The sequence below is a fragment of the Furipterus horrens genome, unplaced genomic scaffold (genome assembly GCF_987537825.1).
Source record: "Furipterus horrens unplaced genomic scaffold, mFurHor1.1.pri manual_scaffold_4, whole genome shotgun sequence".
NCBI classification, from domain to species: domain Eukaryota; kingdom Metazoa; phylum Chordata; class Mammalia; order Chiroptera; family Furipteridae; genus Furipterus; species Furipterus horrens.
The window spans coordinates 3,255,152-3,282,585 of record NW_028327174.1 but is presented as its reverse complement, the minus strand read 5'-3'; the positions used below and the strand labels follow the sequence as shown (position 1 = coordinate 3,282,585).

The window sequence follows — 27,434 nt, the reverse complement described above, 5'->3', positions numbered from 1 at the left end:
CTTGCCCCCAAAAGCCCCGCCTCCCGGGACCCCGAGCGTCGTGGGTCATGAAGCCTTCCACGGTTGCTGCCTTGACTGTGTCACTCACTCAGGATGGGTGGAGCTGTCTGCGCCTGGGAAGGCCTCAGAAATGCCACCTTGGCCCCTGGGGCATCTCAGGTGGGAATGGAGTCCCCTGCACCAGGGTCGCCCCCCCAAAGTCACCTGCTTTTGAAGGTGCCCGTCTGCCCAGCGGGTCAGACTTGCGCTCCGATGAAACCCGGGCAGGTTCTCGCTTGCACAGATGGGGGGAGGCCATTAGAGGGCGCCATCCCTCTGGCGTGATCTGCGCGCGTCCCTCCAAGTTCCCTCCCAACTGAGCAATTTATTTCTGTGGCAAGTGCACGTCGTCTTTATTTTATTTTATTTTTAATGACTTAATGATTTAATTTTCTTAGTTTCAAAGCCGAGCACACTTTGGACTTCCCTGGATACAAGGAGACATTAGCGATCAGGTTAATTAATCCAAGTTTTGCGGCATGGGACCCGCAGGGCTTGCTTCACCGGGCGGGTCCTTCCGCTGCAGAGCTGTTTCTAGTCCTCCCAGCGTGTGGCCCCCGCTGGAAGCCCTCGCGGTCTCCTTGCCACCAGCCCCGGCGGGCCACACTCCACAGCTTGGCACGAGGGGAGAGGTCAGGGTCGCCTTTTGGGTAATTCTGAGTTTCTTTTGGGTCTCAGTCTCCACCTCCACCCTCTGCTTCCTCCAGACTCTTTTTCACTTATCAGTGATTGATGACAGCTTTTCGTGGCTCGCAGCTGAAATCGATTCCCACCCCAGCACCATTGATCGGTAGGCATGCAAGCAAATGGCACCAGGCGCTCATGTCAGAGGATTTGCCATCAGAGCAGGATGACGTTGGCCAGGACGGAGTGGTTGCCAGACACTTGAGCTAAAGGGGGGACAGGGGGAGGAACGGGAGGCAAAACAGGATGGTCCTTTTTGGGGGTCATCTGGAATATGGGTTCGTCCGTCAGAGGGGTGGGGAGGTGGGACACCTGCCCCAGAGCCGCAGAAGAGCACCCACTCCGTGGTGGCGTCCCACGCGGCCCCTGGGGAAGCCCGTGCTCTCGCCCCTGCCCAGACGGGCACGCTTGCCTTCACTCCAGCACGCATCTGCATTTGAATTTCCCCTGAGTCACTCGTGCGATACTTCCAAGCCTCCGCGGGCTGTGAGGCTCACTTCTCCTGGTCACCTGCCACTGTGGACGGCGGCTGGCCCCGGCTCACAGCCGGCGGACTCTGGGGGGCACTTTGTACTTTGCAAAATAGGTGTGGAGGTGTGTGTGGGTGGGGGGGGGGGGCAGGCTGTGTTGCTGGCACTGCCCGGCTGCTGTCCTGATGCTTCCCGTAGAGACGAAATTCTGTTCTAAGTCAGTCTCACTGGTGTCTATTTTAAGGGCTCAGCAACCATGTGAAGATGTTCACGGTGAAGCCCGAGCCGTAAATCCAGGGTCTTTGGGATTCAGTCACGCCCGGCGTGCCGGGAAGTGGATGTTTCAGTGTCTGGGTGCTTTGAGATTGCTGACCTGGGCGTCCGTGGCCCCGGAGTCATCTAACAGTCTCTCACCATGGCCATTCCGTGCCTCGATGCTGGCGGTTAGCAGAGGCTTTCAGGACTCGGTTCAATTCTGCCCCATTCAGGCCAACACACCTTTGTGGGGTCTCCTCTGTGGGTTGGGGCCTCTTCTGGGGCCCGGTGGGGGGGGTGTGGCACTTGACTTCTGCTTCTAGGCACTTATAACCCAGCAGTGAGACACCCACACAGCCGCCGCTGGCCCCTAAACTCTGGAGGCTGGGCTGTCTGTGAGTTCATGGCCAGCCCTGGCAGCCTCGAGGGGCTCACTGGGCCAGCTTGTTACATGGGCGGGTGTAGACGCTCAGCCGGACGGCAGCCCCGCGCAGATGCTGACGACCAGAGAGAAGGGGAGGGGACACTCTGTGTTTGTTTAGCTCGCTGACTGCTCCACGCACACCGGCTTGGTAAATTAGTTGTCATGACAACCTTCATCAGGCCTGGTGATTATCCCCCTGCCGGGAGAGGCGTGAAAGACCGAAGGAGTTAAAACCTGAGGGCATGGGGCTGTCCCTCCTGAGCCCTCTCCCAGGCTCCAAGGCCTGCACTCCTTCCGCCACTCATTCTGTTGGCGCCATGGAGGCCCCGGGCCCAGGGGGCGGCTGCCTTCTAACAGGGCCGCAGAAGAGGAGACTCCGCAGCCGACTTTGCAGGGGCTGTGTGTTGGGCCACCTGGCAGGGCAGCTGGGGGTATACAGAGAGCGCTTTCCTGATGGATCTGGGGGACGGGGTGGAGTGAAGGGCATTTCAGGTGGAGGGGAGGGACCATGGGGCAAAGGTGTGACAGATGTGCGTGGTCTAGAATGGCCTCTTCAGCTGGTGGACGCAGAAGCGCGAGGCTGCCGCTGGGTGGACTTGAATTAGCTGACCCATTTGCTTTCCATCTGAAAAACCAAACAAATCAGCGCTTGTCCCTAAAGGATCACCGTCCTTTGTGAGTGAGAAGCCCGGCCCCTCCTGCGTCCCGGTTTCTGCGTGCTGGGTGGTTTGTGTGGAAATCTGGCATTGAACATTCACCTGGAAGCCTGTCTTCCTGTTCTTCTTCCACAGACGATGGGTTTTCTGGGGTGGTCACGTTTTCTGAGCACCCAGGGCAAGGGGGAAGGAGAGGGCTGATTCCCTGGGTTGGGAAAGCGATCTGTTTAACACAGGCCTTTCCACAGTGATATCTACGCCTCAGCAACCCGGTCTTCAGAAGACCTGCTTTTCCTGAAACGCATGGATGGCTCCGTTCCTGGCAGCCCTGCCTGCAGCAGGTGACTGTGACGATCTGAATGTGCACCTGGCACAGAGGTTTGAGAACCTCGCTCCAGGGGCAGCCTGGCCCAGTAGGTCCCCAGGCGCGGAGCAGAGGCCTGTCCTTCCTCTGGTCCTCACCCCCTGCCCGGCTGCGTCGCAGTGACTGGGTTCCTGGTGACTCATGAAGCTCTAACAGGAACTCTTAATCCACCCAATTAAGGGGCGGGCGGTGCAATGTTCTGCAAGAATAGCCTGTTCCCAGCCCTTCTGACTTTATGTCTCTTACTCAGATTTTCTCTTCGGCTCCATCTTGCCTGTGGAAACACATTTATAGTCATTGGTTGATTGATTGATTCATTCATTCATTGAATGCTGGTCATGTGCCAGGTTTTGGGCAGGATACGAGCTCATAAACAGCACTGGGCCCCTCTGCATCCCCCGGGGCGCAGGGGGCAGGCGCGCCCCACAACTGCATGATGGGAAAGAGAGTTTAATAGCTGTTATGTGCACATGGCATTCTGGGAACCCAGAGGAGGGGTCCTGAGTCCACCTGGGCTGGGGGTATACAGAGAGCGCTTTCCTGATGGATCTGGGGGACGGGGTGGAGTGAAGGGCATTTCAGGTGGAGGGGAGGGACCGTGGGGCAAAGGTGTGACAGATGTGCGTGGTCTAGAATGGCCTCTTCAGCTGGTGGACGCAGAAGCGCGGGGCTGCCGCTGGGTGGATGAGAGGAGGGGTCTGCTCACCAAGAGTCTTTGGGCATCACTGGCTTTCCCCGGGAGCCCGTGGGAGCCGTGGGGTGCTCCTCACCAGGGTGTGGCTGGCTTTGCGTGTCGGAAGGGTTGCTGCGTCAGACCGGATTCCATTTGCAAATGGCAGAAAACCCACCTCAGAGTGGATTAAGAGCAAAATGGAGTTCATTGGTGCTTTTGACAGAGAGGTCCAGAGTATGTCGGCCTCAGGGACAGCTTGATCCAGCACACGGGTGGTGTCGCCACACTGTGTTCTCTCAGCTCGGTTGGCCCAGCGCCTTCACTGCCGGGTCTGTGCGGTGCTGAGAGGATGGGGCAGCTTCCACCTGCGCCCTTTCTGGGTCAAGGCCAGCGGGACAGAGTGCCTGTCTCATTCTGCATTCCTAGAGCAGGCTCCTCGGAGCCCGGGCTCTGCTTGGGCCGGTCCGCCGCTGACTCTCTAGCGCTGTGCTCTGGGGAGCGCAATGAGCCGATTGGCCTCCCCAAGGTGGGGGCAGGGCCCTACCTGCAATAGAAGGCCTGGGAGTGGCGGCTGCAGGGGCTGCTTCCCCCCAGGGGGGAAGGCTGGCTCCTGTTTGACCAGAAGGGTGGCTGGGTGCTGGGGACGGGTAACTGCAGAGTTCAGGACGGCCACCCGCAGAAGGGGAGGGGCCGCCCCGCTGACGGGACACGAAGTGCGGGGTCTGTGGTGGGTGGGCCTAGGCCCAGCGCTTCTCTCCTGGTGTCCTTTGCACACGCGCTGGGGCCTTTGCCCTCAGTCCCGGGCCCAGAACCAGGTTATCATTCACAGTGGGTTTGCGTGGTCGTGCTGTGCCGGTCCCTCCCCCACCCCTCCCCGTCTGGGTGGCAGGTGTGTCCCTGAGGCCGGCTGGGCTGATGGGGCCTCCCGGACCCACTGTGGCTGTTGACCCCACTTTGCTGGGGCGCGGGAACTGGCCTTTGATGTCGAGGGTCTCGGAGAAGCCAGGCTGGCAAGCAAACGCCTTCACTGTTGCTGCTGAGACTCGACGCTTGGCTCCAGGTCGGTGACGGGTTCACGGAGGAAGGTGGGGGCTCTGGGTTCTCCCCACAGGCAGGAGATGCTCTGCGCTTCCCTCACATCCCACTGAAAGCTGGGAGGTCTGTGGTTTGGGGGTACCAAGGCCTTGGGTGGGTCGGCTCTGTCCCCAACCAGCTGGGCCAGCTCTGTGTGACTCTGTCTTTTAGAGACCTCGTCCGTGGGGGGAGTTCACGACAGCATGTGCGAGTGGGTGCCCAGTAAGTCTTTCTCCGTGACAACCCAGGCTGGCCGGGTGCTGGCCAGGTGGGAAGCTGTGGAACCGCGGTCATCCCCGAAAGTCACTCACCAGCCCGGGTTCAGGAGTGGCGGGGCGGTCGTGCTGTTCCCCGTGGGGGCCGTGGGTCTGCGCCACTGGCACCGCCTGTGAGCTGGTTGGTGTTGCCGTGCCTGGGACCTGCTCCGCACCTGCCGCGTCCAGACCTGCCCGTTAGCCCAGGGTGTCCTGAGAGCTTCAGGGTCTGGGAGCCCAAGTGCCTTGGAGCATGAGAGGTTAGCAAAGGCTGCCAGGTGGGGTGCCTGGTGATGGGTACAGGGTGGGGGGCGCTGTGCCGGAGGGCCCGGGGTGACCGGCCATTCACAGGCGAGTCTGAGAGTGGGTCCGTTCGTACCCTGCAGGTTTCCAGGCTGGGCTCTCTGAGGATCCAGGCCCCTCAGCCCCCCGGCACACCTGTCCTGGGCACAGCCAGGCAGCTCGGCTCTTCCCCAGCGTCCCTGGAGGCAGAGGCCATGTGCTGATCTGTTCAGTGACAGTCCCGGGGAGCAGGCAGAGAGTCCAAGGGGAGGTGACGCCGAGGGTCTCGGCCGTGTGGATGGCCTATGTCTTCCTGGGCCTGGGGGTGATGGCAGAATGGAGATCAGTTCTTCCACCCCCAAAACATATTGCTTCTCTCCAGCCCATCCATACATGAGCGGTGTGGCTCGGTGGCCCTCTGTGACCTCCTCAGGGCGGTCTGAAGCCCGCAGGCCAAGGCTTCCCTGAGACAGAGGGGTCCCTTGCAGGCCCAGACAGCTCTGCAGCTGAGCCGAGTCCTGCCTCTGCCTTTGGAGACTTACCCTCGGCAGGTGGCCTCGCCTCCTTCCCCTTCCGGTCTCCTTCCCCGTGGAACCGGGGCCCCCCGTTCCGGGCCTCTGTCGTGCCCTGTGCACACCCTGGCGGAGCATCTGTTTGCTGTCTGGTCTTTTAACTTTATTTTTATTTGCCAAGTGACGTGCGTGTGAACAGTTGCGGCAAAGCCTCCCCCAGTGCCCTCCTTCGGCCCCCTCCAGAGGTAACACTGCCCTTCTCATTTCGGAGCGCATCCTCTCATCCTTCCTCACAGGCGTTTAGATGCGGGCGCATAGGAACGTACAACCTTGAGTTTTATGGTGGTATTTTTTTACGTAAATATCATGTGATGTTGTTTCGAAACCTGCTTTTAAAACTCTTCACTTAAAATGGACTGCCCTTAGTTAATTGTACATTTGTTCCTTGAAACCTTCTTGCTGCTAAGTGCTGGGCAAGGCTGTCGGGCGGACGGGGCCAGGACGCCGCCTCCCCGTCTGCTGCCTGCACCAGCCTCTCCGAGCGCGGGCAGCCGCCCGTGTTGGTTAGGCCCGCAGGCTGGGAGACCCGGGTTTACCGCCCCCCGGAGCCGGCTGATCTGTCTGTAGCTGCGAGCCTGTTGTGGGGCCTGCCCTGCCTGTTGACCTCCTTCAGATTTGGCCTCGTTGAAATGCTCTTGTATTTATTTTAGCCTCGCAGCTTATTTCATCTCCAGAGACCGGATGGGACCTCGTGCCCCAGCAGAACCAACCCCATCCCAGGTGCTTGGTCAGCAGCCAGCGCTCTGCCACCCCTGTGGTCTTGTTGACACCGTCCCTGCGCTGAGAAATGACGGCGCGTTCACCCAATGCTCTTGCCCCGTGTTGGTCCCAGTGGGCCGGCGCCCGGAGGGACAGGCTGGAGTCCGCTCCTCGGTACAGACGGAGCAGATTGGGCACTTTCAAGGTTAAGAGGTGGCTTCTTCCATGTTTTCCTACACGGATCACTGAAAGTTAATTTCTCTTTTCCCACATCTGGGTTGGGAGGGGCAGGGGCTTTCTCGGGGCCAGCTGACCTTGCTGCCTTCATCCTGGACGGGGCGCGGCCATCCACCCGTCGTGGCCGTGAGAATCTTGGAGATGGAACCTGGGGTTCATAACCTCACGTTTCAAGGCCTTCACGTGTGTGACCCTCTGGAAACAGCCCACCCTTTGAATGCTGGGCGGTCGCTGGCTCAGATCAACGGGAAGGGCTGTCTGCAGCACCGCCCCCGGCCGCGGAGCCCATGGATGTCCCTGCTCTCGTTCAGGGCTCATCGGAGCCTTATTTCAATGCCAATGAGCCATGAGATCGTCCCATGAAGTACACTTTGATTTATTTTTAGAGGGACCATTCTGCTGTGAAGACCTTCATGCTGATGAGTTTAATTATTCCGATAAATTACGACCTCTGCAAAGGAATGGCCCCTCTGAGCGCAGATGGAAGATGGGAGATGGATTCATGGCAAGCTCTCATGTGCTTGGTGGAGGTCCGAGAAGCCTCACTGAACAGAGATTTGCGGGTTCCTCCCGAAACACTAGGAAGTCAGGGAACGCGGTGGGGGGTGGGGCTGAAGGAGCCATGCCTTTATCTGCCTGCCTTTCCCTCTGACTCTGAGGACCACTCCGTTCCTTTGAGGAGGATCATTGTAACGGGAAGTGGGTCTGTCTTGAAAGGGGCTGGTTAAGTGTCCCCGATGGAGGCTGCCCTCCCACAGTTCCAAGTCCTTTCAGAGGTGGATGGGGGAAGCGCGCCGTTTCTGTTGGCGTTTTCTCTTTGATCCTGGCTCAGACGGGCCCACGGAACATTCTCCCCTGATCTTTTGTTCCCTGCAAACACCGGGACGTGAATATAGAGTGTAAAGGCCCCCTCCTGGGGATAAAGCATCTCCGCTGTGTTGAAATGACACACTTAGAAAAATGCCAAGATGGAATTGTCCCGGCTTCCATCTCTGAGAGCCACGCTCATCCCCATGAGGCCTTTTTATTCTCGTTGAACCCCCAGCGGGTGAACCCCCGCTGTGAGCTCCCTGTACCCCCCCCTTTGTAGGCGGTGTGTCGTGACCGCACCCCCCGCCCCGACCCGACGCTCCTGGAACGAGAAGCTGGGGAGCCTGGGTGTTTTCAGATTCCTGTGTCCCCTCACGGGAACCTCGCTCTGTCAGCCAGCCACTGTCAAAGTTGTTTTCTTAATGATGTCAAAAGAAAAAAAAGGCTGCCTGAAAGCTTTTTTTTTCTTTTTTGGAAAGAACCTGGGCATAAATAAATAAAGTGAAACCCATCCAAAGAAAAAGATGAAAAACAAAAAATCAAAGACAGAACCTTTGCGTTTGGCCTGGGGTGTGAAGGGCGGCTCCTTAGGGCCGCTGCCAGACGGCCAGGCTTTCGTGGCTGGGTCTCCCTTCCCTTTCATGCGTCTGTCATTCCGGGCGGGAGAGGTGGTTTTTGGTCCAGCGTTGCCCAGGCTTTGGGTGGAGTGATGGAAAGAGAATGCGCTTTGGAAACACACACGCAGTCATTGAAGAGACGCTAAAAGCCAGCGTTTATTGAGCGCTTACTGCATGCCAGCAGTTGTTGGGGGTGCCCATGTCTTTTAGTGGAAAGTGAGGCACAGCAATCACGGAGCCTGCCTGGGGTCACCCAGCTCGTCAGCGGCCGGACCGCGGTCTGAGCCCAGCAGACTGGCTCCAGGGCTCTAAGCCCTTTATCATGCTGCTCCTCAAATACAGTTGAAGACCCACTATGTGCAGAAGCTGAGTTAGCACTGGTGTGAGCAGATGGTCCAGGAAAGAGATAGTTACAGGGCTGTGTGACTTGAGTTGGGCAGAAAGGAGTCTGGGGTGGATGTGGAGCACCCAGGAGGGCTTCCTGGAGGAGGTGGCCAGTAAGTTGAAGCTTAAAGTTGGGTAAGATTGAGCTGGGGACAGTGAAGTGAAAGATCAAGTAGAACCAGGTCCAGTCCTGACACTGGGGCTCACTGGTGGTGTCTCTCAGGTGCCTTCACCTCTAACAGGTGGCGACGCAGCCCGGACCCACCTGCTCCCTCATAGACTGATTAGCAGATAAGATGAATGAACAGTAGGGAAGGTGTCTGGCACATAGTAGGTGCTCAGGAAATGTTAGTGGCCCTCTTCCCCTTTCCCAGTGACAGGCAGGACATTTCCTGTGATCTGAGGATATGAACCGATGGCCCCTGGCTGGCGCACAGAATTTGACTTATTTGTTTCCATTCACAAATTGGGAGATTCTACACTGAACCCCACATTTCCAGCTTTACTTGAAAACTCCTAAGATGACTGCGGCCTGCCCCCGGGGGCCGAGTGAGCAGTGGCTGTCCCCAGTGGGCACTTGTGCCACCAAGCCCTCTTCGGTGGTGCTCTCTTCTGACCTGGACCCGTCCCCTCTCTCCTGACCCTCCTGGCCTTCCCCGAAGTGCCACCACTGCGAGGTGAGCTCTCGGGCAGCAGGCATCGGCTGCCGCGTGGCTGGCTGCTGGGCTTTGTGGGGACAATGGAGGGCACTTAGGATTAATGCCTGGCCCCGGCATCGCACCCCGGTCCCTTTGAACACCCACACCCCCTTGCACTCCCACCAGACATCCGGATCTTTTGCCATGACTCAGGACAGCTGGGATTTCACATCTTTGAAGTATTTCTCTTCCTGGCAAACGGACCAGTACTTTAAAAACCAAAACATTCCTGGGATTAATGGAAAGCCACTCAGCTGGCAGAGTAGGGTCCTTGGGGAGAAGCCGCGGTCCAAGGGGGCCCCTCCTTCCAATCATCGGACTGACCCTCAGAAGATGATAATCAGGTTTAGACTGAAAGCTCCTCAGCCAAGTGCCCCTCAGAGGACGCAGGCTGTGGAAGGTAGCCAGGTACCGAGGAGCCATCTAGGGGCCCGCCTGCGGTTCTGCATCGAGGTGGCCGCCCTGTGGCTTTTAGAATTTAGCTCTGATATGTCACCCTTATGAGTCCCAAAGCCCCTGCTCTGGATTCTTGGCATCTTTCAAGGCCACATTCACTCGCTGCCTCCTCCAGGAAGCCTTCCATGGTTCTCCCTGGGACGAGGGACCTCACCTTCCTTTTCATCACTCATTTCTAGTTTGCACCCCTCTCGGAGCCCCTATTTACCCACACCCATTCCTCCCCCATCCCTCTGTCACAGAGCGTGTGCTCTGAACCAGGAGCTGGATGCTCTCTATCTCACTTATTCCTCAGAACCCCGCTGGAGGCAGGTACTGTTACCATCCCCGTGTGACGGATGAGGAAACCGAGACTTAGCAAGGTGAGGGGACTTGCTCCAAGCCCAGCCTGTGGCAAAGTGTGATTTGAACCCAGGGCTCTGTGGCCACAGACCCAGGCTCCTAACAGCTGGCGGCTGGCCCTGTGGTCTGCTTGGGACCCCATCCGCCTGGCTCGGGGCCCTTGTTAACCTCAGGGCCTTATGCATAAGCGGCCCTCTGGGACGTGCAGTGGAGCCACAGCCTGGGCGGGTCTTTGAGAGCATTTCTTATTCATTAAGGTCATGAAACTCCGGGCCCTGCTTAGTGTTATCTTTGATGTTCAAGGGCGGTGAGGAAATTGCTGTTTTCATGTGACCCAATTTCTGGGCTTGGAAAATGCCATTCCCTTTCCTCCCTCGCTCTCTGCCTGGAAGCTTTTTTTTTTAATCTCCCCTTCTGCCCCTCCCGCCAGTCCCACGTCCACATGAGAGGGTGGCCCGTGCGGCAGCGGGGGCTTTCTGAGAGGAGCTGCAGGCGCCCCACACGGCGCACCCGTGCTCCGGAGCCCGCCTGCATAGCCCTCCGCTTATGTAAAACCAGGGTCTTCAGTTCTTCTCTGGCTGCGAAGAGAACCGTCACAGCCGGCCTCGCCCAGAAGGGCCCTCCCTGGCCTCTCTGTCCCCTTCTGCGACATCGGCCCAGGAAATGGACCTGGGCACCTGGGGTCTTCTGTGTACACCCATTTCACCAGTCACGTGCGCGCCTTTGTACACATGAGGACTTCGTGGAAAAGGCCCTTTTCCTCTTTCCCTTTCTGTCTTTGAAAACTCTTTTCTAGTGAAATACTTTGTATTTGGTTATGTAGTTAAAAATCATCGCTGAAACTTGGTCTCCATGTTCTAAAGGGGCCTGGGCGAGCCGCAGGGACCTCTGGAGCATTTTTAGGGGCGGGAGGCAGAGGGGCCTCTCCCGCGAACCCGCGCGTCCGTGCCTCGCGAAGGCGTGCGCACTGGCCGCTTCTGGCAGAGGTCGGCTCTGGTTCTCGGGATGGTCCTGCGGGCCAAGGCGGGTGGACGCGGCCGACCGCGGGGCTGACTTCCAGACCCGAAAGCTGTGGCGGGGGGCCACTTTCTTTTCTTTCTAATTGTGGTAAAACGCGCATAACATAAAATTTGCCATTGTAACCATTTTTCGGGGCAGAGTCCGGGGGCGTTAAGTCCAGCACATTGTGCAACCCTCACCCCCGCCCGGCTCCAGGACTGTCTCATCTCCCCAGACCGGCCCTCTGTGCCCGTTCGACCACGGCACCCCTGCCCCTCCTCCAGCCCCGGCCCCACTGTCCTCCTGTCTGTCTCTGTGAATGTCACTGCTCCAGGGACTCACGTAGGTGGCCTCACCCGGGGCTTGTCCTTTCATGTCTGGCTCCTTTCCCTCAGCATCACGTCCTCAGCGTTCGTCTGTGTTGTAGCAGGGGTCCGTCTCCTTCCTTTTCCTGGGTGAGTAGTATTCCATTTTGTGGATGAATCGCAGTGTTTACCTGTCACCTGTCGGTGGGCACTTGGGCTGTTTCCACCCTTGGGCTCCTGGGAATAGTGTTTTTCAACAGTCTTGGATCTGGACCTTCACTGATGGCAGGAGCCCATGTCCTGGGGCCCCACTGCCATCGTCCTGGGGAGGGGTGAAGGGTGTTGTCCCCAAAGCTGGGTCTGCAGCTGAGTCTCGAGAGCCCACCATGTGCCCAGCTCTGGGCTTGCGACGGGACCAGGCCCCTCACCTCATCCAGCCCTGCCAGGGGCCGTGACACTTGGGGGAAACAGCGTCATCAAGGTGAAGGGGACTTGCCTGGTTGCACCGCCAGCAAGGGGTGATCTCCATGGCCACCTGTTCCCAAGCCATCATGCCACGCCCCCTTGCTCCTCTGTCCCCTGTCCCTCCAGGTGCCCAGGTTGGAGGGGGTAAAAGTTCGAGGTGACTGTGGTATTGAAAGAGGATTCACTTTGTCAAAGGGCGGAAGGCCTGGGCACTCGTCACTGGCCACACTGACAGGGCTGGTTTAGTGGTGTGTGATTGGCAGGTGCCAGGCCCCACCCTGCACCCAGGGCCTCTGACCTTGGGGCTGAGGCTGGAAGTCACGGCCATGGTTGATGGGAGAAACTCAGTGTTAAAGGCGAGGGCGTTAGTGCCCCGTATGCTGGGGATGCCCTGGGGGATGTGACCTCAGGTGTCTTCCTGAGGTCGCCCTAGTGTGGGGAGTGAGAGGTCCTTTCTGCCACTGTGGGATCCATGCTATGCTTCTGGTCGCCCCCGGACCCTGGGGCCCATCCCCCCAACACACACACCTGTGCTCTCTAGCCAGGAGGTCGGGGCACCTCCGGCTCAAAGCTTCTGTTGCATATTCTGTGCTCCTGACCCCGGGTAGCACCTGTCATCAGACCATCAGGGCTCTGTCCCCGTGAACGTGGCCTTGACAATGGGGTTGCTTTAAACTCTGGACTTGCCCTGGCACATGTTGGGAGGGGCCCTCACACCTGGGGTGCTGGTCATGGGACACAGCTCTCCAAGGAGGGAAGGGGAGCCCTGCCTTCGCAGGCCCTGTGACTGGGCCCCAAGCTTTGTCCCTCTCGGCAGCCTTGGGCAGATCTGGAGGCATCCAGAAGCTTCCGTGTCTTAGTCACGTATTCCGAAGGGTAGTGAAGACAGACCGGCAGGGCTTGGCGGGGACGGGGACATATTTGGCAAGGGAGAAGAATGGCAGAACGTAGTCTTGGTTCGGATCACTTTTCCTCAGACTTTTTCTGGGCGACAGGCCATTTGTGAATGTTTGTTAAATGCTTAAAAAAGCAGGAGTTGAGTCCCTTTGTTCCCCGGCCAGCGCGGGAAGCTGCCAGCACCCCGCTTACACTGACCGCTTTCCCTGTCTCCTTCTGCTCCACAGTGAATGACCTGCAGGAAGAAGGCAAACATGCCATCAACTCACCGATGTCCCCGGCCTCGGTGGACCTGCACCCTGAGGACACCCTGCTCGGTACGGGGGCCGCGCCACCTCCCGCTGCGGGACAGCTGAGCTGCCGGGCCTGCCGTCGGTCGCCGTGAGGCCAGAGACGTGTGACAGGCACGGCCTTGGGAGCAGGCGTCCCACCGGGCCGTGTTGAGAGTCTGGGCTGTTCACTCAAGGTCCTTTTAGAAAAGTGGGCAGGAAAAAGCAAGGATGTTTCTCTCTCTGGGTAAAAGTGTGAGCTTTACCACCGTTCGGGTCTGGCGAGGCCGACAGAGCAGGAGAGAGATGCCGTGAGAAGGGAGGTGTTACAGCCGCCGCTGCCGAGGCGGGGGCGCGGGGGGCACCAGGAGGGAGGGCCGAGGCCAAGGCCTTTCTGGTGGTTTCCGGGGTGGGAACGGATGAGGCGGCGAGCAGGCGTGGGGCTGGCTGACGTGAGTGGCACAGGGTCCCCGCTGCGCTGACGGGGAAGGGCCGGGCCCGGGAGCGTGCCGCCCCGTGACAGAGCAGCTGGGATGTGCGCTCTGGGGGTTTGCATGGGGAAGGCCCACACGGGGCGGTGCTGGCTGTCTTGGGAATCAGCTAGGCCCAGGAGGGACCGTCCTTCTAGTCCGCCAGGCCCCGCGAGGCCCCCAAAGGTGAAAGCATCAGAAAATAAAGACACGTGGCTGATACACGCCAAGCCCCAGTCTCTGCACGTATGGGCGTGGTGTCAGGCCGGGGGCTTGCTGGTGGGCCCTGCCGAGGGTACCCACCTCCTTGGGACCGTGTCACAGTCTGGCACTCGTGAGGTGACAGCCAGGACACGTTTTCCTTCGAGCGTGTCTTGGGATCTGATCCACCTGGAAGGCAGCGGGGGAACATCCTGCTTGTTTCCAAGCCCTGGTTTGAAGGGAAGTCCCGGAGGATCCCTGCGCTGTGGCTTCCACCGCGAGGCCAGCCAGCGGGGGCCTGTGGAAACGCAGACGCGTCCGCCTGGCCGGCCGACCCGGGCCACGGGCTGGCCCAGCTCCCTGCGATCCCGCAGGACGCACCACGCTTCCTCCCTCTGCTCCCGGAGGAGCGTGGCTCTTCCTCGTTCCTGGTGCCAATGGCCTTCAGTCCGGCTGAAGCTGCCGTCTGGTGGACGCCCCTGGGTGACTGTCCAGAAGGAAATTGGGGGTCAGCTCGTGGCTCTGGAACTCAGCCCGAGTTTGAGCAGGCCCCTCCGCCTCGGCACCGCGGGCATCGGTGTTGGACGAGCCCTGGCTGTGGGGCTGTTCTGTGCCTGGCGAGGTATCACTCCGCGTCCCTGGCCGCCAGCTACTGGGTGCCGGTAGCCTTCCCCTCCCCCCTCCAGTTGGGACCCCCCCAAAATGCCTCCAGACGCTGCTGCCCTGGGGTGGGGGACACAGCCACTCCTGGCTGAGAAGCCCACTTCAGACCGTCAGGGGCAGAAGGCAGGTTTGTGTTCAGTGCGTGGCAGGCTGCTACGTGGTCCGTGGTGCCGGATGCGGCCTGTCCCCGGGCCCTGACCCTCCTCGTCTCCCCCTCTTCCTGACCAGCTGCATGGGGCCCGAGCGTTGACATCCCCCAGTTTGCTTCATGCGGTTCCATGGTCCCTGAAGCTCAGGCAGCCCCTGGGGCTGAGCTGTGAGGGGTGAAGAGATGGGGGTGGGGACAGGGTGGCAGACCAGGGGTAGCTTGTCCCAGCGCCCTAAGGCAGGCGGTGGGGAGGCTGGGGAGGCCACGCGGAGGACACCGGCCTTTGTCCCAGGGGGAGCGAGAGGCTGCAGAGAGCCCCGGCAGGCAGGGACGTCCCCAGGCCCTGCGTGTCACCTGCAGGCTCCCTCTCAAGCATCAGGTGTGCGCGACTCCAAAAATAGTTTTTCCACGTTGTCAGGTTCTTTAATTTGCTGCTGCGAAGCCGCTGTCCCTCCAAGTCACTTCATTCCCACCCACACGGACAGGGCTCCCTGCTCCGCAGACGCTGGTCTGGGCCCAGGACCCCAGTCTCCTCGGCTTCCGGGTCATCCCACCCGTGCCTCCTGGGAGCCCGGCCCCGCCGGCAGCAGCCCCCCGCCTCTGTCATTTCCACGCTTACTTTGCTTTGCATGCTAGCTGACCTTTGTGGTCCCACTTCCTCGTTATCACCTTGTCACTCCTGTGACGAGCTGGGTCCTCTGTTGTCCCTGGGTCCAGGGCAGGGCATGGAGGGAAAGGCACACAGGCGGACAGACCAACAGAATGAGGATGAACACGTTTTGCCGCAGAACATTTTTTTCTTCCTTTTTCCCTAATATGTTTGGTTCCGCACTTTGTCAGCCGTGGGGAGCTTTCCCGGTACACGTTTTCTCCCCGCGGCTTTCCGCACAGATCGGCTCAGGCCTTTGTGCGTGGCCGCCTCGCCCGGGGTCCCTCCCGGCAGATGGGAGACTCAGTGAGGGCGAGGCCGGCAGAGCGTGGGGTCACTGCACCCCCTTCAGGGAGCAGCAGAGGCACAAGGGTGCTGTCCGCCTCCCGGGAGGTAGTTTCTGCCCTCGGCCGCCAGCCCGGGGCTGTCACTGCGTGCGAGTCAGGGCACCCCGCGTCCTTACTGAGGAAACAGGGGTTTTCTGGCCCCCGCTTGTGCTCGGCGGCTGCCGACGCTCACCCTGCCTCCCTTGTCCCTGGCAGAGGAGAATGAGGAGCGCACGATGATTGACCCCACCTCCAAGGATGACCCCAAGTTCAAGGAGCTGGTCAAGGTAAGGGAGGCGTCGTGGTTGGAATGTCCCTGTCGGGGCCGGGCTCTCGTGGGGAAGGAGCAAACCCCGTGGCGGGCGCAAGGAGCCTTCACACCGCGTCAGGTGAGGGACGGACGCGTAGCGAGGAGCTGAGTTGGGGAAGGGACCCGGGTCACAGTGTGAACACCTCCCAGGTGCCCGGCCTCACCAGGGCCCTTAGAGCCATTGGCCTGCACTCCACACCGGGCAGGAGGAGCAGGCGGAGTGGACTCCTGCGGCCCCACGCACGCTGGGCTCAGACTCACTCCGGAGCGCGGGCGCCTAGCTGCCCCTGCTCAGGGACCGGGGACCGTCGGATCCCGGCAGCCCCGCTCAGGCAGACGGTCGGCTTCTGCAGCAAACGGAGGCCCAGAAACCAGCTAGACAAGGAGGTGGCCACGTCATTCCCCGAAGTCCAGGAAGCGAGGACGGGAGGGCCACTGGCTCGGAGCTTCCCGTGGCTTTCCTCTCCCCGGCGTGGTTTCTAAGCTGCAGCTCGGGTGTGAGGCTTTATTTATAACACTTACCGTGTCCACGCAGGGGGGCAGGTGGGATTGCTCTGACAGGAACACAGCAGGGCGTCAGAGGCGGTCCTGACACGCAGAGGCCCCGGGCTCTGCCAGCGCCTGCGCCGCGCGGGCAGCCACGGAAACCGCTTTCTCCCGCAGCCTGGGGGCAACTCCGCACCCGGGGCTGGGTTCAGGGCAGTGCGTGTCGCAGACAGACAGCTGCCGTTCGAAGTGCTTTTTAAAGAGTTTGTTTCCCTGTACCGCTGCGGCGTTTTCACGGGGTGGACACAGATAAAAAAGACCGTTGCGCGATGAATCCTTCAAAAACTGAAATGGAAAATGTCAGTGTTGGGGTCCACCCCAGAATGTTGATTCCTAGTATATTTTATTAAGATTATTCCCCCCGAATACCAATTTGTTATTCTATTAAACTGAGTGTTGGTGAGGAAAGGGATCTGTCCTTCGGCCACTAGAATGCCATGCAGGGAGGAGACAGACACTGTACTTCCACAGAGACACAGTAACAGTGAGTGTGGAGGGCTCTGTCTGTCTGTCTGTCCATCCGTCTATAGATAGAGGTTTACTGTAAGGAACTGGCTCTCATGGTTACGGAGGCTGAGAAGTCCCACGATCCACTCTCTGAAGCCGGAGCCCAGGACGGCTGGTGGTGTCGTGTGAAGGCCAGGGAGCCAAGAACGAGAGACCCATGTCCCTGCTCCGCCGTCCGCCGTCCCTCCCTCCCTGCCTCTCACTCTATCCCGGCTGTCAGTGGTTTGCTGGACGTCCTTGGGACGACCCTTAGGCTTGAGAGAGAAGCCCTCCCAGAACTCAGTGGGCGCTGCCACCACACTCGGTCACACTTTAGCACAGTGACAGGGCCCAGGTGACAGTCAGCCACGGGGGGAGGTGTGGGTCACAGGGCCCAGGACACCCACCCTGACTTCCCAGGGAGCCGTGCACAGCGTCACTCGCCAGCAGCAGTGTGACAATATTCAAGGAACACTGCCAGCCAGGGACACTCCTGAGCCTTATGGTCCACCCTGTAGGCGCGGTGCCCGCCCTGGCGGCCCGCCTGCCTCCACCACCCCACCTGCTGTCCTGCTCGCTTCCTCCTGAACGTCTCACCGCCAGCACCCTCTTATGCCACTCGCTGGTTTGGGGCGTCCTCCCCTCTGGAATGGGGTCCCCATGCAGGCAGGGCTGCCAGGTTCCACGGGGTGCAGGCATGTCCGCTGTGACGGGCTGATGCAGGCATGCCGGGTGCGTGGGACTCAGCAAGGGAGGCGGGGCGGGAGGGGGGGTTGGCAGTGCCAACGCGAGGCTGCGCACCAGGACCGCCCAGGGGTGCCTCGCTGTGGACCTGCAGCACCCAGATCTCAGGAAAGGGTGCTCTGGGAGGAGGAGGGGCGAGGGCTGGAGGTCCGATGCAGGTGCTCCCAGGAGCACTCCCGGGAAGCAGCGTGGAGGTTCAGGAGCCCAGACGAATAGCCCTGACGTCTCCCTGGCTGGTGTCCCGACCTGTTTCCTCTTGCTGCCCCAAGACGCCCTGAATTGCTCACAGGCAAACGCCGGGGCAGGGAGCAGTTTACAGGTGAGACACCTTATGTCTTGAGCGACCTTTGAGAGGCGGAATGGCGGTTCTCATGCTTCCCAGCACAAAGAGCCCGAGGCAGGCCTCCGCACCCGACAGAACGTGGCCCAGCGCGGGCTGGCCGAGGCGGCCCTGGGCTGCGCTCACGCCCGCGGGAGCAGCCCTCACATCTTACTCCCCAGATTGTCGGACAAGACGCTTCCTGGGAGTTAAGTTCTGTTTTCGTTCTCCCTGTTGCCTGTGACGAGGGTCAGCTGCATAAAAACGCCGCTCTGGGCCGAAGCCGGTGCTGCTGGGGCCGCGGGAGGCTCCCAGGTGCACCCTGGCCCCGCCCGGCCGGCCTCCGGGGACCGAGCCGCGAGGAGCCCGTTTGGAAGTGATTGAAGCGTAACTGTCATAGTTTGGGGGAGACAGGCTGCAGGCCCTGACTATCCCTCAGCAGGAGTAAAGGGAAGGTAATTTTTATTCCAGTTTAAGCAAGCTCGTAAAACATGTGCCAAGAGCCGGGGGCCCAGACCATTGCTAAGACATGACCCAGACACGTGGCCCCCAGGGTTCGGGGCTTCAGGTGAGACGTCCCTAAACGCCACGGGAAGGCTCCGAAACAGGGTGAAGCTGCTGACCTGGGTGGGACGTGCAGGGTGGCGTCCACCAGAAGGTCGCTTCCCCGCGGGGGTGGGTCGTGTCTGCTCCCCAGCGCTGAGCGGCCCCCCGGCCTGCTGTGTGGAGTTGGGTTTTCATCCCGTTCGTTCTGCCTGTGGTTTTGGTGTTGGGCTGTGACCAGGTGAGAGATCCAGATGGAACCTTCGAAGCTTTCGTTTCTTCACAGGGTAAACATTGACTGCGGGTTTCCCAGTAGGACCGCGCCCTGGGGCCAGGCGGCCTCCGGAGCCAGATGTCGGTGCGCCCCAGAGACCTCGCCAGGTCTGCGGGCAGTCCTGCAGTTTGGGCGCCTTCCATGGGTCTGTCCCAAGGTTAGCCGCTGGGGATACGGCACCGAGCAAAGCAGGGGCTGGTGTTGCCGTTGACCGCCCGGCTGAGAAGCGTTTGGCAGGCTTGTCCCCTGCGCCTGGCCTGTTTTCTTCGCAGCATGGACCCCAGCCTGGAGTGTGTCTTGCTGTTTGTCTTTAATGACTGATTAGAAAGTAAGGGCCTCAAGGACAGAGGCCCCTGCATATTACTTATTCCCAGAGCCTGGCACACAGTAGGTGCTCAGGAAATTAAGTCATTAACTCAACGCCTGCTTTTGGAGCTCCTCTGCCGGGCAGCGCGCACTGGGTCCTGGGGACAGAGCCCCAAACAAGACAGTCCTCACCTCGTTCCTGCCCTCAGGGAACCGGGAGACCAGTGTAAACAAAGCCGGGCTGGCATTGCCTATGGAGCAGGGTCAGGGAAGAAGCTCTGGGTGTGCTGGGGGTGTGTGGCCTGAGGAGGTGGGGCTGTCAGGGAGTGACGTAGAAGCTTGAGACCTGAAGGATGAGCGAGACCTGGCCAGGCCGTGGGGGAGGGGGCGTGTTCAGGGTGGAGGGATAGCCCGCGCCAAGGCCCTGGGGCAGAGGTGAGCGCGGGGTGTGTGAAGAATGAAGGGGCCTGTGCTCAGCAAGGGCTGGGGCACTGGTCCGGGGCGGGGGCTTGCTCGAGGGTGCCGGGGGAGGGAGTGGTGGGACGCAGACCCAGGTAAGAAGTGAGCAGAAGCGGGGGTGGAGTCCAGGCTCCCGGAACTGGCGGGTGGTGTCTGCTCCCCACCAGCTGGTGTGCAGGTGGGGCCTGGGGCCTGGGATGGGGTCGGCCCCGGAAGTCGTGGGAGGGCATGACCTGGCCTTGGAAGGGAGTGGAGCGTGAGAACAGGAGTCGTCCCGGGCAAGGCCTCAGGAACATGCCCTTTATTTATCTTTTTATTTTTTATTTTTAGAGAGAGGGGAAAGGAGGGAGAAAGAGAGGGAGAGAGACATCCGTGTGAGAGACACATCCATCGGTTGCCTCTCGCATGCCCTCAGCGCGGGACCCAACCTGCCACCCAGGCCTGTGCCCTGACCAGGAATTGAACCGGTGACCTTTTGGTCTGCAGGCAGGTGCTCTACCCTCTGAGCCACACCCGCCAGGGTGAGAACAAACCCCACGCCCTTCCAAGGAAACTGGAAGGGCGATCAGAGAGGAAGGCAGGAGCCAGGAGGGGAGGCAGCTTGGCTGGGAGCTGATGCGCCCCGTCACGGGCCAGGGCCCTGTCCCCGTGTCCCCACACCGCCTGATCCCCTGGGCGGGAGAGGGAGGGGCTGAGCAGGGGAGCCGGGATGGCTCTCCCAGGGCCAGAATGCCCGGGGCTGCCCGTAACCACGCTTTCATTCACTTTCACTCTGTTCTTCAGGGGCTTGTGTGCCTGATTTAATAACCTTGAGTTAGTGGGAAGATAGACTGTACTTCATAGAAATCGGCTTGGTGGCCGGTTTGGCAGGCTGCGTGTTTCAGAGAGTGACAAGATACTGCATTCTGGGTTCCTGCCCTCTGGTCACCTCTGAGCGTGGCAATCGACTTCCATTCCCTAGAGGTTATTGGCACCAGTTAGGCAGTTTTATTAGTTTTGCAGAGAAAAACCACAGACAATGTCTGTTTTTGACCGAGTCTGTTCAGGTGTCCGTTTTATTTTGTGGAGAAGGGACCACAGCCACATTGGCTGAATGGGATCGTGTTCAGCGGGAGTCCCAGCGCTCCGTGGGTGGGGCCGCCGTCCAAGCTGCCTTCGTTCAGGAAACACCGCCAGTCACTGCAATGGGAACAGTTGCTGAGAAGAGGCTTCAGGGGAAGGCTGACCTGGAGCCGTGAACGCGTGTCCCCGTAGAAAGCGTGTGCGCCCACATTCAGAGCAGCATGATCCTCATCAGCCGAGAGTGGGGACAGCCCCAGCTGTGACTGGGTCAATCAAGTGTGTATATTTATACACTAGGGCATGACTCATGCGTGAGAAGGAATGAAGTACTGACATGCCCTGCATCACAGATGAACCTCGGAAACATCATGCTAAGTGAAAGAAGCTTAGCACAGACGATCATGCGTTCTCTGCCTCCGTGCATAGGAAATGTCCAGAACAGGCAAATCTGTGCCCAGGAAGCGTAGCTTAGTGGTGGCAGGAGCTGGGGCCGGGGAGTGGGGAGTCGCTATAAATAGGTACGGGGTTTCCTTGTGGGGTGGTAGAGACGTTCCTCAGTGGATTATGGCAGTGGTTGCATAGCTCTGTGAATATACTGAAGCCCACGGGACCGCCCACTTTATGGGCGTGAACTGTGTGGTGTGTGAATAGCGACTGGGAAGAGCAGGAGCTCAGAGCTTGTGGTAATGGCCCTGCTGGGATCCCCTTTGCTGTACAGCTCAGGTTCAGCGTGATCCGGGACTGCCGTGGTACAGATGTCACGGGGAGGGCGGGGACAGAGATTGTACGGCGGGCCTGTGCTGCCTGCATTGACTCACTGAATCCGCCGCCCTCCACATGTGGCGAGCAGGTGTGGTCATTCCCCCGAGTTCCCGTGGGAGGAGGATCCTCCGCTGGGTTCTCGTGACTTCCCGCAGGAGGTCCCGGCCACCTGGGGCTGGCGTGGCCCCCTTGGCCCCTGTAGGCTGGGGGAAGCTTGCCTCTCCCATCCTGGCCTGCCCAGCCCCTGTGCCACGGCGCCTTGACGTCCAGCCCCTCTCGGCTCCCACACGACCCCGGCCGTTGCTGCTGAGCGTGGCCACGATGCCTGCCCCCGCCCCCAGGTGCTCATTGACTGGATCAACGGCGTGCTGGCGGAGGAGAGGATCATCGTGAAGCAGCTGGAGGAGGACCTGTATGACGGCCAGGTGCTGCAGAAGCTCTTGGGTGAGTCCACAGGCGGGGTGCTCCCCTGCCCCCCCCCCCCCCCCTGCACCGCAGAGGGCCGCAGAGCCCCCCGAGGCCAGGCCACACCATCCTCCATGTGGCAGCACTGGTCACACGCCCCGAGAGCGGTCTTGAAGCCTCAGCCCCGAGCCCACAGCTCCCGGGTGGCGTCCCCGGGCCCTGGGCTTCAGGCCACCTGTCCTCTCATCCTTTCTGCGGTGGGCGTCCTACCAGAGCTGCCAGCCACGGGGCTGCGGCAGGTCGTGCACAGCTTCCGGAACCTTCTGTGCCGTCGGGTACACTCGCCCAGGGCAAGCACAGGGCGTGTTTCCGCTGGGCCAGCCAGCCCTGCCGCCTGCACCCCATCCCACGGCTCGGGCGCTGTTGCCCCCGCCGCCTGTCCCAGCCCCCGGGCGCGGTCAAGCCCCTTCAGGACGGGAGGTGCAGGAGCGGGCGTGTCCCCAGAAGCTGCTTCGTGAGTGGGCTGTGCATTTTTGAGTGGTGTGGTTTTGGGGGATGGGGGGCGAGGTGTGGAGGTGGACGGCCGACGGCCCTTTTCTCATCATTGATGAGGGACAGTCCGGGGTCCCCCCTGAGCTAACGGGCGTGGAGCAGCCCGGAGTACTGGCGCACCGTGCGGAGTCAGTACGTGGTAGCAAAGAAAGACAGGAATTTAAAGGGCAGGGGCTGTTGAGTCCCTGAGTTCCTCTCGGTGACGGCCACGCGGCCACCATGCTGACCCAGTCAGTGAGTGACTCCCAGTCGTCCCCTTGCCCCAAGGACTTGAGCTCCTTTGGCAGGAAATGGAGTGAGTGCTTGTCTGGGTTTTTGGGGCTTGGCTCCATCCAGGAACCAGCTGTTTGCTGAAGCATCTCCTGTCCCCAAGAGCTCTACTGAATTTTCAGGGTCCCCTATGCTCTGCAAGGGTGGCCTCGAGGACTCAGTGTCCCTTGTATATGGGATAACACACCTCCTGAAAGTCAACAGGAGACCCTGCCCCCCAGCACTGGGCGGGGCCCCCTGAGCTGGAGACGGGGTGCTGGGTCCATGCTTTCTCCATAGTTATAACAGAGGGTGCCCGCCGGGGGGCAGGGGTGGGTGCAGGCTGCCACGGGGGTGTGCTGGGGACACAGAGTCGGGGGCCTGTGTTCAGGGCAGAGAGGGGGAGATACTGAGGCAGACAGGAGGGGCCGGGGTGGGGACAGCATTGCCCCGGGAGGGCTGGCTCAGGGACCCCAGGGCACAGACACGCAGCGTCGTGGGTGCGGCCCTGCAGCCTGGGCTCAGCGCCCGCGTCCCTCCATGGGCCCGTTTCTGTCCCAGCGGGGTTTGCACACTTGGCACTTGGCTCTTCCAGACCAGCTGATCTTGGCGGGCCACCCGCTGGGGCTGCAGGGAGGGGACTGTGTCATGTAGCTCGTGCCAGAGGACATGGTGGCTAGCAGCCCACATGTTCTGTCCTTAGCCGGCCGGTCCTCAGAAAGTCCGTTTGGAGGGACAGGAGTTCACGTTCGTTTTGGTCATTTGTGGAATGAAACTTCGTCAGCCTGCGCTGTGGCAGGGGGGCCCAGCCCTGAGACTGAGCTGCAGGGGCAGCGGGGCACCCTCACAGCCCCCACCCCCACCGCCGCTCTGGCAGAGGGAGGAAGGCGACGGATCAGGGGTGGTCTGACCTGAAGGCAGACGGATGCCTGAGGAGCGCCACCCGCGCCGGGAGGGAGATCAGCGGGCAGAGAGGCTGGGCCGGGCGGTCGGGGGGTGAGCCTGCACGGGCGTCTGCACCGTTAGCGTCGGAGGAACGTTCCGGGCAGAGACTCCGACGTGAGGAGCGTCTGTAGCGTTTAAAGGGCAATGAAAGGGGCGGATGGGGGCGGGGGGGGAGCAAGCGAGCTGGGAAGATGGCGGAGCCAGATCACGCCTAGCCCTGGCAGATGCAGGCTTTTATCCCAGATGTCAGGAGGCCAGCAGAGGTGACCTGAGTTAGAGGGTCACTTGGCTTCTGGGTGCAGCGTAGGTGCAGGAGCCTGAGCCTGGTCAGGACACTGTGCCAGTGTGAGGCGCGGGGGCTCGGGCTGCGACGACGGACGTGCGCGCTTGGGCGCCATGGGACAGTGCCTGGCGCACAGTAGGTGCTCAGTGGCTGTGTTGGGGTGGGTGCAGGGGGTGTCCCGAGCCCAGCAGGCCCTGCTCTGTCCTCTCAGGCTCCTCAAGGCGATATCTGAATGGCTCGTTTGGTTCTCAGCCGGGGGGGGGGGGGGGTTGGGAGACAGAAAGTGGACGTCGCGCCTCCAGTGAAAGTGCCCGAAACAGGGCTTTGCTGGGGACACCAGCAAGACAGAAACCCCATTTGTGACCGGCCTTTACGACCATGGGACTGAACTTAAGAGTCCACAAACCGGAGGAGAACCTGGGGCTCCTTCCCGACCTGGCCTCTTAGCAGGTGTGGGACCCACCGTCACCTCCTGCGCCTCTTGGGAGGGACGCAGGGGCGCACGGCTTGTGGCTGGGTCTCAGTCCCCATGACGGCACGTTGGGCGGATGTGACCGTTCTTGCCCAGCGGCTCCAGATGGCTCCCTGCTCATTCTTGGTCATGCAGCAGTTGCAGGCGTGTGCGACTCCCTCGTCATCCCTGACCGCGGTGTCCTCATGTGGGAGAAACCAGAGCGGGGCCGCGGGGAGCAGGGGGCAGAAGGCGACCTGTGAGGTCCATCTTCTTCCCCAAGTCCTCACCTCCCCACCGCCCCTGCAGGTCACCGCCTTGCCTGCCCACGGCATCTCGAATTACATTGTCTGTTTTATGTGAACAGAATGTCCCCAAGGGGGACGCCCACCGTTCTGCCCTCATGCTCCCACCCCCTTTTCGTTCTGGATCGATTTTCTCAGGAACACGAATGCGTGGGACTCGGAGCTCTGTGTCTGATCAGCACCAAAGCCCCCCTTGTCACAGGCGGCCTGCTGCGCCTTGTGGCTGGGGGGGAGGGGACCTCCTTGCGGCCAGGTGACCAGGCGGCCCTGCGGCCCCCAGCTTTGCCTGACACTCTCCCTTCTGCTCTTGTCCGCCTCCTTGCAGAGAAACTGGCGGGCTACAAGCTGAACGTGGCCGAGGTCACGCAGTCGGAGATCGGGCAGAAGCAGAAGCTGCACACGGTCCTGGAGGCCGTGCACGAGCTGCTGAGGCCGCACGGCTGGGCGCCCCAGTGGACCGTGGACGGTGAGCCGCTGTGAGGGAGGGCGTCCTCGTGGTACGTGGCAGGGCCACCTGTCACCAGATCTAGTTTGCATTTAAAAAACCTGCTTCCACTCCTGCTCTGTGGCAGGCAGCTGGGAGAGGGGAAAGCTGGCCCAGCATCCCCACTCTCAAGAGCTCATCGTTAAGGGACACAATTCTCTGTCCCCACCCCCCCAAAACCTCAGAGGAGAGTGGAGTTGTTCTGGTTGGAGAGACTTCTGAGGATGGATGGGAATTCAGGTTATAAGACAGAGGCTGTGTGGGGTCCTTGCAAGGGACTGCACCCCAGATCCCAGGGGTGAGCTGTACTGATGCCCGCTGAGCAGGTGCTGTGGGAAGGGGGCGCTCACGCTGGCCTCCACACTGTATGTCAGAGCATGCTGGTGTCAGGAACGTGTGACGCCACCATGTCCAGCCGCACGGGAACTGGGTAGGTGAAGGATGAAACCAAGGAAACCGGAAAGCCGCTAGTGGGGCCCGTGAAGGCGCAGGGACCCCGGCAGGCGGGACTCACGTCTCACGGCCCCAGAGCAGCCTTGCCCTCCACAGCCTCCCCCGCGGGACGGAGACGGCGCCACCGCAGGGAGAGAGTGCTCTAGGGGCCCGAGGTCGGAACGCCAGCGTGGTGACGCTCAGCGCCAGGACAGCCTGTTTTTCCCGACCCTCTCCCTTCCCCGGCTGATTTTACGCTCCTGCCCGTTTCTTCTTATCGCTACCTCATTTTTTCCCTTTTAAGAGCAGCAGGCTTTAAAATGTGCCTACACAAGTCACCTTAGCCAGCAGGGAAGGCAAATTAGGAGCTAGACCTCGGTTCCCTCCGGATGCTCGTGGGCTCTCGTCCTTTCTCCGTGGCCTGTGGGTGTCCCCAGGGTTTTCCTCAGCGGTCTCGCTTACACACGGCGTCTTGATTGCCTTTTGGACGTGGGTCGGGGTTCCTACCTCACCGACCTAAAGTGCTCCTTCTTCCCTCCCCCAACAAGCTATTCACGGGAAGAACCTGGTGGCCATCCTGCACCTCCTCGTGTCCCTGGCCACGCACTTCCGGGCCGCGATCCGCCTCCCCGAACACGTCTCTGTGCAGGTGGTGGTCGTACGGGTGAGTGTCTGTCCCGGCGTGCCAGCGTGCCCACGACTTTGCTGCGCAGGCACCTGGCTTTCTCCTCCTGCATTCCCCCTACTTTATCCTTTTTTTTTTTTCCCCCAAGAGGCTACCTTCTATTTTTCCCTCTTGACAAAATGTATGTCTCGGCCCAGCTCCAAGATCAGTGATTGGAGCAGGAACAATGGCATTGATTTGAGGATGCAGCTTCAAAGGCATGGGAGTGTTGAGGTTTAATTTTCCACATTTTGAAAAAGAACATTCATTTCTCTCCAAAGCCAAGCAGTCGGAATGCAGCCCTCTCGAGCAGGCTTATTGCTTGCTGGAGGCGGATGCGACCGGCATGTGAAATAGATACCTCAATTAAAGCCGCGGTGCGCCTGCCCTGTCTGCGTCACGCCCGCCACCCCCACTGCCTCTTTTAGGGTCATTTCTCTGGCTTCGCTTGGAGAAATGGAACCGGGAGCCAGAGTCCTTCAGTGAAGGCGGAGCTGCCTCCCCTGGCTGGGGACGGACCCTGCCCTGGCTTTGTGTTTGCAGTTCTGTCCAGGGCACATCTGTAAAGCACCTACTGTGTGCCTGGTGCTCCATACTGGCTCTCAGGGTTACTGAATGAGGAAAACACCCCTGGGTCTGGCAGGAACAGCGGCCATCATCGCCCCTCGAACCTGGAGGGCGTTGGTTTTATTGGAGGTGCCCAGCATCGCCCTCTCCTCGGGCTGCTAGACTTATAGGGCCCCTGGTCTCTCTGGCCTGCGAGGCCCTGGCTGATCCCATGTTTCCTGAAGCTGTGACTCCTCCATTCTCCGGGAGCTTGGTCTTGACCTGATGGACGAGAATGTCCTCCTCTGGCCTCTGGCAAGGGTCACCTGCCATCTGGCCCCTTTTGCTTCCTAAGGAGGAATGCTTGGGGTCGGCGGTGGTGACGGGGACAAGGGACCATTCCTGTGGCCATTGTCTCAGACACTCTCTCGAGGCGGCCGGCTGGGCCAGGCTTCCTGAGGACACACAGGAATGGGGCTCCCAGACCCACATACGTCAGACACAGGGCCCAAGAGCTCCGTGTGGCGCAGTAATTGGGGTATTTCCTTTCAGGCCTGGACTTTGGTCCAAGGAAATCTTCTGGTTTGTGAAGTTTCCCCGACCTGGGCGAGCACTCACTGGCGCGTCCTCCTTGACCAGGGTCACGGAAGGTTTCCTTGGGCCGCGGCCAAAGTGGGCCGCGTTGGGGGAGGCATCCCGGAACTGGCGGCCTCAGGCCTGGGCTCGGTTCCCAAGGCTCAGAGCTGCCCCGCTTCCCTGCGGGCCCCTGGCCCGTCCCTGAGCATCCCGTTACCCAGATGGAGGTCCGGACATGCAGGACTGGGGCCGTCGGTGGAGGGGAGGGATGAGGCTGGGGCCGCACGCAGCATCGCGCACCTGAGCCGTTAGTGCACATTTGATGAGTGAGGGTAAAATGTCCCCGGGC

General features: G+C 60.5%; 1 protein-coding gene across 1 annotated transcript in view; it reads left to right on the top strand.

Annotated features, from left to right (window-relative positions):
* Window positions 1-27,434, top strand: part of PARVB (parvin beta) — a 71,439-nt gene that overhangs the window by 25,720 nt on the left and 18,285 nt on the right. The window contains exons 2-6 of the mRNA XM_090272282.1: window positions 12,884-12,973; window positions 15,599-15,669; window positions 21,535-21,637; window positions 24,709-24,849; window positions 25,848-25,963. Coding sequence (XP_090128408.1) covers window positions 12,884-12,973; window positions 15,599-15,669; window positions 21,535-21,637; window positions 24,709-24,849; window positions 25,848-25,963 — 521 coding nt within the window. The remainder of the gene's footprint in view (window positions 1-12,883; window positions 12,974-15,598; window positions 15,670-21,534; window positions 21,638-24,708; window positions 24,850-25,847; window positions 25,964-27,434) is intronic.